This window comes from Eschrichtius robustus, chromosome 15 (genome assembly GCF_028021215.1).
Source record: "Eschrichtius robustus isolate mEscRob2 chromosome 15, mEscRob2.pri, whole genome shotgun sequence".
NCBI classification, from domain to species: domain Eukaryota; kingdom Metazoa; phylum Chordata; class Mammalia; order Artiodactyla; family Eschrichtiidae; genus Eschrichtius; species Eschrichtius robustus.
The window spans coordinates 59,242,516-59,255,346 of NC_090838.1; the positions used below are offsets into that span (position 1 = coordinate 59,242,516).

The 12,831-nt window shown below is 40.0% G+C and overlaps 1 protein-coding gene across 1 annotated transcript; it reads right to left on the reverse strand.

Moving 5' to 3' along the window:
* Positions 1-5,865: 5,865 nt before the first annotated feature.
* GKN2 (gastrokine 2) lies at positions 5,866-12,488 on the reverse strand. The gene is made up of 6 exons (XM_068565110.1): positions 12,477-12,488; positions 10,423-10,476; positions 9,844-9,981; positions 7,885-7,995; positions 7,083-7,239; positions 5,866-5,948 (listed from the first exon to the last, which is right to left on the reverse strand). Exons 1-6 carry the CDS (start codon positions 12,486-12,488, stop codon positions 5,866-5,868), a joined length of 555 nt encoding a protein of 184 aa, XP_068421211.1.
* Between the last annotated feature and the right edge of the window lie 343 nt (positions 12,489-12,831).

Here is a 12,831-nt window from a genome sequence, read left to right on the forward strand (position 1 = left end):
GTAGAGGCAGTAGTGTTGGGGTGGACCCAGATCCTGGGATGTGTGTGCCATTTGGACTAACTCCACCTCTTTCAGGTGTATTTGTAAGGAATGCTTTTTAGCTGCAAATAAAGAAAATACAGTCACAGTGACTTAAGCAGATAGGGATTGATCTGTATCATGTGAGTCCAGGGAAAGAAAATCCCAGCTGGTGCTGCACTAGAATGATGTAATCAGGCATTCTAGCTCTTTCTTTCTTTCCTGAACTTTCCTCTCCAGGATTGCTACCTGGTGGTCCCCAAATGGCAGACGCACCTCCTGGCATCAGCATCATGTCCACATTGAGAGGAGGACAATAGGAAAGGACAAAGGGCAGAGTTGCATGCTACCTGAGTCTGTCCCTCTTCTTCCTGGAAGCCCCATTTAGCAGACTTCCACTTAGATCTCACTGACCAGAAGTGAGGACTTATGACACCCATTGACCAATCATAGGCTAAGGAAACTGACATTACCTTCTTTTCTTAAGGGAAATCAGATTTAGCCCAGGCTTTCTTAACCTAAACGTTATTGGCGTTTGGGGTCAGAAAATTCTTTGCTGTGGTGATGTCCTGTGCATTGTAGAATGTTTAGCAGCATCTTTGACCTCTCTCTACCTACTACATTCCAGTAGCACCCCCTCCAACTGTGACAATGTCTCCAAACACTGTGAAATGTCTCCAGAGGAGAAAAGAAAAGACCATACTCCAAATGAAAAACCACTGATTTAGACCAAGCATTACTGAAGACTTGGAACTAAAGTAAGGAATATATCCCTAAAAATAAGGGTATTTTTAACAGCTACTTAAACAAACTGAGGTTCTGCTGGAAGGAAACAGGTGGATAGGGAATGGAAATTAGGTAGTCAGTGGATTTTTTTGCTATAGAAAATTAGGAAATTCTGATCAACAATAGATGAGGAGGAGGAGTGGCCAAGATGGTGGAGTAGGAAGACCCTGGGCTCACCTCCTCCCACAGGCATCCCCCAAATTAAAGCTATTTACAGAGCAACTATTGATGAGAATGACCTGAACACTAGTAGAAAAGATCTTCTACAAAAGATGTAAAGAAGGGACTACAACAAGATGGGTAGGAAGGACAGATGAGGTAGAGTCAAGACCCACACCCCAGGTAGGTGACCCACAAACAAGAGGATAAGCACAATTGCAGAACAAGTGGTCCAAACCCCACATCGGGCTCCCCAGCCCAGAGGTCCTGCACTGGGAAGATGAGACTCCAGAATACCCAGCTTTGAAGGCCAATGGGGCTTGCATTTGGGAAAGCCTGAGGGCTGTAGGAAACAGAGACTCCTTTCTTAAAGGGTGCACACAAAATATCACACACTCCAAAACCCAGTAATTTGAAAGAAGCCTAGGTCAGATGCACTTGCTGACCTTGGAGAAATTCTTGGAGAGGCAGGAGGCAACTGAGACTCACCCTGTGGACATAGGTGCTGCCAATAGCCATTTCTGGGAGCTTGTTCTCCCACAGGGGCACTGGAGCTGGCAAACACCAGTTTCAAGTCCTCCTTCTAGCCTGTTAATGCTGGGATCAGGCCTCACTCACTAGCAGTCCAAGACTCCACAGTCCATGGAACCAGCCATGTGGAGACAGAGCCCCATCAACCAGAGGTCTAGCACAAGCCAAAGGCACCCCCACTAGCAGGCCAGCAATAGCCCTGGAGCCCCCAGGCAACCACTGCCAGTCATGCTAGGGCCCAACTTCATCCACCAATAGCTGTCAGCCTCTGCACTAGGCAGGGCCTGGCATCCAACCAGTATGAGGGCAGGACCCACCTACAAGTGTGTCCACGGTAGTCAACCCCACCACAAGAGAGGGGCCCACACAGCCCATAGAGAGGACACCTCTAGAGCATATAGCTCTGGTCACCAGAAGGGAATGCACTGCGGGCCCCATAGGATGTCTCCTACATATCACTTCACCAATATAGGGAAACATAACCAACCGACCTAATACATGGAAGTAAAAACAGAGAATCAGGCAAGATGAGGTGACAAAGGAATATGTTCCAAATGAAGAAATGAGATAAAACCCCAGCCAAAGAACTAAGCAAAGTGGAGATAAGCAATTCTACCTGATAAAGAGTATGAGGTAATGATCATAAAGATGCTCAATGAATAAACAAACTAACCTACCATCTAAAGGAATTAGAAGAAGAAGAACAAACAAAGCCCAAAGTCAGCAGAAGGAAGGAAACAATAGCAATCACAGAGGAAATAAAAAAGAGACCAAAAAAACAATAGAAAACATCAATGAAAACAAGAGCTGGTTTTTAAAATAAGATTTAAAAAAAATGATAAACCTTTAGCCAGGCTCATCAACGAAAAAAGAGAGAGGACCCAGATAAACAAAATAAAAAATGAAAAAGGAGAAACAACAAGCAATATCAAAAAATCATAAGAGAATACTATAAACAATTATATACCAACAAATTGGACAACCTAGAAGAAATGGACAAATTTCTAGAAACATACCACCTTCCAATCAGGAAGAAATAGCCAATCTGAACAGACAAATCACCAGTAGTGAAATTGAATTTGTAATTTAAAAAACTCCCAGGAAACAAAAGTCCAGGGATGGACAGCTTCACAGGGGAATTCTACAAAACATAAAAAGAAGAACTAATACCTAGCCTTTTCAAACTATTACAAAAATTTGAAGAGGATGGAACATTCCTAAATTCATTCTACAAGGCTACCATTTGCATTTTGATGTATTTCCTCCCAGTGTCTACATATTTTTTAATTGAAATATAATTGACCTACAACACTGTTAGTTCCAGGTGCACAAAATAGTGGTTTGATATTTCTATACATTACAAAATGATCACTGTGATAAGTCTAGCTACCATCTGTCACCATACAAAGGTATTACATTATAATTGACTATATTCCCCATACTATACTCTTATTTTGTAACTGAGGTTTGTACCTCTTAATCTTCCAAAATTATTTCACTCATCCCCCTTACCCCCCTCCCCTCTGGCAACTACCTTTTTGTTCTCTGTATCTATGAGTCTGTTCTGTTTTGTTATGTTTGTTCATTTGTTCTGTTTTTTGATTCCACATATAAGTGAAATTATATATATTTGCCTTTCTCTGTATGAACTATTTCACTTAAGATAATACTCTCTAGGTCCATCCATGTTGTTGCAAATAGCAAGATTTATTCTTTCTCTAAGGCTGAGTAATATCCCATTTGTGTGTCATTTACTGTGAGGAACAAAACTTCATAGGAAATAAGAACCCCATCTACAAGGCTCACCAAGATTTCTGCAAAAACACCTTTGGCACACTCATATTCTGGATCATGCCTGCTCTCTTGGGCCAGCTTTATTAGAGAGATAAGCTCCTCTAGCATCCTTGATGCTTTGTTGTGGTTAGAAAATTTGATATCCAAATTAAAAAATATAGAGTGGATAAATGAATAAAGAACAAGATCCAACTATGCTGTCTAAAAGAGACTCACTTTAGATTTAAGGACACACATAGGCTGAAAGTGAAGGTATGGAAAAAGATATTCAATGTAAATGAGAACCAAAAGAGAGCAGGAGTAGCTATACTTATGTCAGATAAAATAGACTTTAAGTCAAAAACTGTCACAAGAGACAAAAAAGGTTGTGATATAATGACAAAAAGCTCAATTTACCAAGAAAATATAACAATTATAAATATATGTGCACTCAATGTCAGAGCACCTAAACATAAAAAGCAAATATGGATTGATCTAAAGGGAGAAGTAGACAGCGATATAATAATACTAGGGGGCTGCAATACCCCACTTATAATAATGGGTAGATCATTCAGACAGAATATCAATAAGGAAACAGCAGGCTTGAACTACACTATAGACCAAATGAACCTAACAGACATATACAGAACATTCCATCCACCAGCTGCAGAGTACACATTCTCCTCAAGCGCACAGGGAACAAGATTCTATTCTATTCTATTCTCCAGGATAGCTCATATGTTAGTCCACAAAACAAGTCTTAACAAATTTAAGAAGATTGAAATCATTCCAGGTATCTTTTCCAATCTTTTCCAACCAAATGGAATAAAACTAGAAAGCAATAACAAAAGGACAATACAAAAACTCACAAGTACATGGAAATTAAACCACACACTCTTAACCATTGGGTCAAAGAGAAGTCAAAAGAGAAATTAGAAAATACCTTGAGGCAAACAAAAATGAAATGAATTAATATCTTCCCTCCCCAACCCTTAAGAAAGGGCTCCTTTCTGGAGAAGGTTTAATGGAGCCCCAGCTTCCTTTTAGCTTACATTTGGACTCACTCCTCTTAGGCATGTGCCTGGCCTATTCCACCTGCTTCTCCTAATAGGTATTCAGCATGACACCAGAACTGAGCAGGGTCAATTGATTTAAGGAAAGCAGAGTTAGGAAAAAGCAGAAAAAGTGCTGCTTTGAGTTCTGCTTTTAAAATGGTAATAACATTATAAAAACGAATAAGGATAACACAGTTCTAAGCAGAAAATTCCAAAGGAAGTTGCCAATCACAACCCTTCCCCTACCCCACTCCCACCAGCCCCAGCCAGAGGAGTAAGAACGTGTACCCACATGATTCAATGAGGCTCCTTTCCAGAGATTTTTTAATTAAAGCTAATTTGAAATTAGAACTGAGAGTTCCTTTCCTTTCTGATGATGACACAAGGAAGATGGGGACCTTGGGGTTCAGAGTGATGTTGGTTTTACCACCATGGAGAAAGCCAGTGTCAGATCCTGAGGCAGACATGTAGAGAGAAAGAGAGTTTAGACTGGAAAAAGATAGTCTGGCCACCTTCAAGCATCTAGTTCTAACTACCCAACCAAGACCAGAATATCCCTATCCTTCTATGGTGAGATGAGACAATAAGTTGCAGCCACCCCTGCCAGAATTTAGCTCAGTTATTTTAACTTTCTTTACTATTGTAGTTTTGCCAGCATACCTAGCCCAGTACTAATGGTTATTAAGGAGTAGATGTATAGTGTTAGGAATAGGAGCAGTTGATGAAGACAGAAATTCTTGTTAAAGTAGTTCCTCTTTGCTCTGAACTTGCACTCGCTGACTACTCCATATGATAACCAACCATACGATCTGGGAATTTGCCCACATTATGCAATTTATTTGAAATATTAAAAATTGTTTTCCTTCTATATATTGACTTGACATTCCCAGTTAGGGCCTCACTCCTGTAAAGATTTTCAGTAACGTGCATCTTTCTCTGGGTGACGTGTGTTCCTCTCTCTCTCTCTCTCCTCACTCTGGGATGAAATATATCATGATAGTGTTTATTAAGTTTGAGTCTACAGCTTTGATGAGCTAAAAGGTATGTGAATGGCTCTCAAAGCTGGGTGCTTTGTCAGAGGGCAGAGTTTTCTTCACCCGAGCAGTCAAGTTGTCTGATAAGGGTATAAATCCATCCCCCTCACTAGGTGAAGGTCAATGCCACCTGAGCCCCTGCTCTACCTAGGCTGCCCAGTGTGTTGGTTGGACAGATGTGCAACTAGTCTAAGTGTCAAATGCAAAACTGAAGACTTGTACACAGCTGACCAGCCTGTATGTGACTCACCTATATTACCTGGGAATCTTCACACTATGCACTTTACTTGAAATCCTGGCAATTTCTTTCCTTCTATATATTGACATAAACATTGTTTGGCTTCCCTTTGCTGCTTACAAGAAAAAAAACACCCAGATATCTATAAATATAGTATTTATGTTTTACTACTGAATCTCAAAATTAGTTGGGACGTTGACAAAGAATTTAATTTGGCCGTTGAGTGGAAACGTGTATTTCTCTGAAAAGTTGAAACCAGTGGCCTGATGCCTTAAATGTGAAGGTCTGAACAGATAGAAATTCCCAAGATGCCCAGGAGCCCAGCCTTTGCACAGTCTCCAGCACCAGTATCATCTGAAAAGGGGAAAAATTTTTAAAGAAAGAGAATTAAGAAATTACTAGAATTCAGCAAACCAATGTCCTTTTGTAAATGTCTTGACTAGGGGGTGTACATGTAATTTCATGTTACCCAAGATTTTAGCTATACTTGTATTGCAAAGAATAATAATATATTAGCTTAATATACTGACAATTCCCGGAAGTGCTCTCTGGCTCAACTCGATTAATGCTATGACATTCTGCATTAATGGCATGCCTGCATGCCTTTACTTATAAGTACTAATGACCTTATGAAAAGTAAAAATATCTTAATTTTTTCTGGGCAATAGAAAGGTAATGCTATTCTTTGCAAGAATGCTAATTCTTTTCTTCTTTACCCTCCACTACTCTGGGGAATTTCTCTTGTTACCTCTGCCATCTGTGATGCAGCTTTTCTTTCACTCTGTCACTCCGCCATATTTAGCAATTTTGTGTAAAAATACCAGTAATGACTGCAGTGACTTATGTTACCTGCATGAATCAGAGTTTTTATTCCCTGTCAGTCCACTTTGCCTGCTCTTTCTTGGACCAATTTTATCTTAGATCCTGAGACTATTTTTAAACTTTTTTGAGAAATAATTGACAAGTATATCTGTATATATTTAAAGTGTACAACGTGATAATTTGCTATACATATACATTGTAAAAGCTCAAGATAGCACATCCATCACCTTGTGTAGTTAACATATGTAACTCTTTTGTGTGTGTGTGTGTGTCTGTGTGTGTCTGTGTGGTAAGAATGCTTAATATCTACTCTCAGCAACTTTCAAGTATGCAGTACCATATTATTAACCAGAGTTACCATGCTGTACTTTAGAGAATCCAATAGTTTTTCCTTTGTCCCCAGGAATCTTTTTTATTCCATCCTCTGTCTTAAGTCACTAACTTCTCCATCAGACTATGTGTTCCTTGGAGGCAGAGTTTTTTCATTTCTGTGTCTCCCTAACATTTAGCACTATTTCCACCCATGGTAGATATTTAATTCCCAAAGTAAACCAAACTGAGTCATGTTTCATGTTTATTTGTATTTCACACAGCACCTGGCAGAGTGGCTGACATATTGGAGCTGTCAGAAAATATCTGGTGAAGGAATGATTTATTGGTACTCACGTGTCTTTTCAGCCACTTCCCCTTTGTACAAGGGGATATGTTCGCAGAGCTGCCTGACGGGTGATCCAAACAGGAACCAATTCACATCTGTGATCAGAGACTGCAGTGGGTTATACTTGACCCAGATGTATTTGTCGGAGAACATGTTGTTCAAAGCCTAGATCAGTAGGATAGAGTGGAATAGGATGAAATAAATTGACATAATCTGGTGTACCTTATTCTAAATTGTGACTTTTTCTCTTTTGAATTATTAAACAGGAGATGGTCAGGAATCTCAAGATATCATCTCTTTTTGACCACTTGGTCTGTAGAGAAACCTCATTATTACCAATGTTATTTTGCAGCTGATGACAATGAAACCCACAGAGGGTGAATCCTGTGGCCGATGTAAAGACGCAAAAGGAGAAATAAACCTCAGATTCCTAGCCTCACACAGTGTTTGTTTATTCTCACTATACTGTATTTCTTTGCACCATTGTGTCGTTGGATATCATCACTCATTTTTTCTGCCAATCACTATTTCTTAAAGCCTTGCTCTGAGAAGAGAATGTTTAGTCCTTTCTACAAAGACGCTGGAATTTATCGTAAGTTTTTGTATCGGGGGCTGTATGGTGGAACTCAAGCTAAGAGATTTATTCCTGCTCTAAAATCAATAAATGTGAAGATGCTTTAAAGTGGAGGGTACCATATCCACAATAAGGTATGATATTATGATCTTCTCCCTTACCCTCTTCATTTCTCTATGGGCACCAGTATTCCCTGGCTCAAGAACAGGGAATACTTAGGATTACCCCAGACTTACCTGCCTCTCAAAGATGTACCGTTTGAGTTGGTCCAGAGCAGGGATGGCCTCATGGTTCATCTTCAGGATGTAGCAGGCTCTTCGGGAGAGCACCCTGGAGGCGATGTAGCCCTGAAGCAGCAAGAGCGCAGTTACTGCCCCTCCCAGTTCCCTGGGTCCTGAGCTTGGTGAGGATGGGCCTTGCGGAAAGCCTTGAGCATGCGTAGTGATATTTTCAAGCTGCAGTCAGTTCTATCCATTTGACTTCTTTTACATAGTCGTTTTACTTTTTCACTTGTCATTTCTATCTCTGAATTTGTGTAAAGCCATGATGTGTGCCCCACTTTTCATGTTTTGGGTCTACAGTTTGGGGTTTGAAAGCTTGAGAAGAAGCCGCTCTCTGTCTCTTTCTATTGATTTTGTTCTGCTTTTTCCTCAGCAGAGGAATACCGTATTTTTGGAGTAAATACGGTATTCTTTAGAACTGTGCTTTCCAATATGTTAGTTACCAGCCACATGTGGCCATTTAAATTTAAATTCTAATTTAATAAAATTTAAAATGTACTTCCTCCGTCACACATTTCAAGCGCTCAGTAGCCACAAGTGGCTAGTAGCCTCCCTGTTGGAAAATGCAGATATAGAGCATTTCTACCATTGCAGAAAGTTCTACCGGACAAGGATGCTTTAGAAGCTCTCCTCAACATACCCACACCCCCCTCACCCACCACACATACATTTTCAATGATTCTCCCCTCCCCTCCTTTACCATCTTCTCTCTATCTTTTCTCCACCTCAGACCCAAGCCGGCTGGATAAGGATGGGTTGGAGGAAGTTGGGATTGGAAGAACAATGGAGGGTGAGGTCCTTGGAGCCAAAAGGAACCTTCTGGAATCTTCATACAGAGTGGAATTTTCTGTACATAGTTCCAAATAATTATACAGCCTATAAGAGTGCAAATATTATAAATCTTTCTAGTTCCTATTTTTCAATTCTCACAAATTGCCAGTCCCTAAAATCCAAAAATTGACTGAGGCCGAACCTGATGATAGTGGAAGATGTTTTAACCAAATTCTCACCTATTCTCATGCTATTTTTTTTAGAGATACTTTTGTGATTTCCCTGACATCTGCTTAAAAAGAATTTCAGCACAACTTCCTTGTAAACCATATCTTTCAAAGACTCTATGCTTTCAAATGTGTCGTGGAACTCCCAATACCAGTGGGGCAGAGGCAGTGAGGAGGTTTCTATAAGAAAAGGAGAAGAAAGTCATGTTCAAATGTCCAGTGCAACGGACTACAGGCTACTTATATCCACAGTGCATAGCTCTCTCCATAGGTGAAAGCAGGCTCAACACCCAGGTGGAACAAATGGAAAACAAACAAATGAATAAATGAATCAAGGACAGAATAAGTTTCCTGAGATTCATTGTTAATACCAGTAACTGAAACTTGGAAATAGTTTAATGTTTTTAGTTAACATATTTTCATTCTTCCAGAAGCAGTATGATTTACTGCATATACATAGTCAAATGTGTAGAGTTGTTCTGGATTTCTGCTACTTTGTGACTGCTTTCTTCATTATTGTTCTTTGTCTGCATAATTTTTTGTGTTAGAAGCCCTACTTCATTCATTCAGGCATTTGACAAATATTTTTGAGAGCCTGTGTGCCATGCCTGCCCTTGGGTTTTCGTCACTCTTGCAGGCACTTTCTGAGCCTGTAGTTAGCCAATAAGATTGTGCTTTCCACCTGAAAAGGTCAAGCAAATTTGTATGCTTCCTGTCTCATCACATTTTTTAATTAGAAACGGTTTTGTTTGGTTGGTTTTTAATCAATTGCTTGATAATTTAAAGGGAAAAGCAGAAGTAAGGAAATTGTGAAAGAATTGCAAGGATAGATGCTGGAATTCAAATGGACAATAAATGGCTGCCCCTCCACCCTTGAGAAGTCCATTCTTGAAGAATATAAAATATTGCTGCTTACATGTTTATAGTCAAAAATCGTGGTAGAGGAGCAAGATCCTGCATGGATGTTAATCACGGCGGTATTTTTTTCATTGTCAATTGTCATTGTCTCCTGAATAGGGCCACCATTGTCAGTTGGGCTGATGATGTTATAAACCTAGATTGACAAAAGACATAATGGTTTTTCCATAAACTATGTGCATTTGAAAGGCAACCCTCCCTGCAAAGTAAAGCCTTCTGTTGCTTCAGACAAGAGACTGAACCTTGAAACATCTCCACTGGCATCCCAGACCAAAAGCCCATGCTAAAATTAGAATGCAAAGGTCTTCCTCATAGTTCACTGTATTATACATGGGCAAAGCAATGGCATTACATGAAAAAAATGAAATTAACCACATTTTAAAGCAATGGGGGACGTTTTTTAAGGTATTGTGATTGGAAAGAAATAATCAACCTCATTGTTTCTGTTATTGGTTATTTCTGGAATTTCATCCCACATAGGACATGTGGACTCTCTACTGTCCTTCAGATTATCTCATATCTTCTTTTTCCTCTCCCAATACCTCTAAGATATAAAGTCTATAGTGAACCAACTCACCTCATATCCATGAGATTGTGTCCCAAAGATAGCCAGTGTCACCAGAAATACCACCTGAAAAACCAACCAGTCACATCTATTCACAATAGGGCTGTCACTTAGGGTGGGAACATGAGGCGACATTGGACAAGATAAGCACAAATATCACAGAAAACATATACTTAAGACACTGGTGGGAGGTCATGGATGGTCAACAGTCCACTTCCAAAATGTGAAACACACATTCATTCATTTGACAGGCATTTGTTGGGTTCATGCTATTTTTCAGACACAGGTTCTACCTTTGTTACCAAATTCCCAACCCTTCCTAACAACACAACCTTCTAGAAAGCATAGTTCTTATGCCAGAAAAAAAAAAGAAAAAAGAAAAAACTTGGGGGAGGTGAGCAGTGAGGAAGGACTCATTTTACTAAGGGGAGGACCCTAGTGGTATTCACACTGGCTTTAGTATACAGGAGTCAAGTTTTGTTTTTTGGTTAAAAAAATTACTTAATTCCTTGAGATTGAGAGAGTAAGACAGATTTAAGTGGATTCATGGGTGACAGAGACACAATAGATTCCTAAAGGGAAACTATGAAAATCCGGTGCTTGGAGGCATGATTAACTTTTGAGACTGACATCAAGGAAAACCTCCACATTCTTCTTAGTGATACCATAAGACAAGTGTTAGGCCAGCAGACCGTGAGACTGACATGGAAGCACTGCTGACATTTTGCTGCAGTTATATGAGAGACTCATCCAACATGCTGATCCCGGTTTTGTGTTCCCTCTTCTGGACATCACAATGCACTGCACCGTCATTGAAATTGCTGATGAAGGGGAAGGCAGATATTTTTAGGACCTGTCAGTGGGATTTTCCTAGTTCCTTTTGCATCTCACCAATAACATTTTTCTCCTGGCGACTGTGGGTAGAAAGTCTAACATGGACCTATACTATATGCAGCTGTCCAACCTGTCTACTTGCATAGGGACAACCTGGACTCCTGGACAACCTGGAAAACCTCTGACACCCCTATGTATTCTGTTTAATGGATCTAATACAGAGGTCTGAATAGGTGGGTGAAGGGCCAGCCACCTTAGTGGTATGATTAGAGAGAGCTCAGGAAGTGTCCCCTGCCCCCAAGTAACCACTCACCCAACACCATGATTAATATACCACTGTTCCAGGTTTGTGTTTTAGGGTTAGGTATCCTCTTAGAAAATCAAGATACCTTGGGAGAGGCAACTCTTTAAGCTGACAGTCTTTAGCACCTTATGGGGAGGTATTATTTTGCTTTCTCCTTCAGTAGCTCAATGAGAATAAGGGATAGAGACTGGGGGAAGGAGTTCCATTCTGGATCAGAGCATAGTCAACTAACCATCCATGGAGTACTGCCATGTGGAGCTATGGGAGAATGGGATCAGGGCTGGGATCAGCTGGAGTGGTCATGGCAGGATTACTTTGCCATGATTGCTCCGGTAAGTGGGGCCTAAGATGGGGAAATTTCAAGGCTAAATCCCACATTTACTGGCCTGGGGAAATCACATTCCTCTGTGCCTCAGTCTCCTCACCTGTGGAATGGGGCAATACTACTCAGCTCATAGAACTGTTTAAGTGAATGGATGAAATGATTCATGTAAATGTTTAGCATAGGGCCTAGTACGCACTTGGGAAATGACAGCTGTTATTATTATTATTGTGGATATTATTATTTTTAAATCCCTGCTTCTCCTTTAGATAGTAAATACAGCTGTCCTAAAATGCCTACATTCCCTCCAAAGTTCATAATAAGGAATTATTACTAAAATATTACAAATGAAAGTTCCCTAGATATTTCCAATTTTTTTCTTTGTAACTTTTTAGTAAACATCTCAAGAAACAGACAATGGACAAATAAATATGGACAAATTAATATTCAACATTGTTCCTGCCAAAGACAGCATTAATTCAATCACAGAAGTTTAGAAGCATGCAGTGTTTGTCTAAGACCACTGAAAGCCAAGGCATATTGGATATGAACACTCTCTGCAAGCAGCCACCAAAAGGGTATAAAGAAATGTAAACAAATACTCACAAGGATTTTCATTTTGCCTGAAAGGCAGAAGCTGCTGGAGCAAGTGAGGCTGCCCATGCAACTTCTACCCTTTATATTGGCTTTAAGGTGTGGAAATCTCTTTCCAGAACGATCACTTTGGAAAAAGCCATGTCCATATCATTGACACACCCCAGCAAACTCCTTTATCGGGATTGAGACCCAACCACATAACCTGATATCAGCAAAGTTCATTATTCACTAGTAAAAATTTGCCACCTGGTTACTCTGTAAATATTCCCTCTTATCTGCTCTATGTTGCATTTGAGATTTCAATGTCCACCCTTGAAAAATATTACAAGACGCTTGTTCTACACAAACACCTTGTCGTCATTTA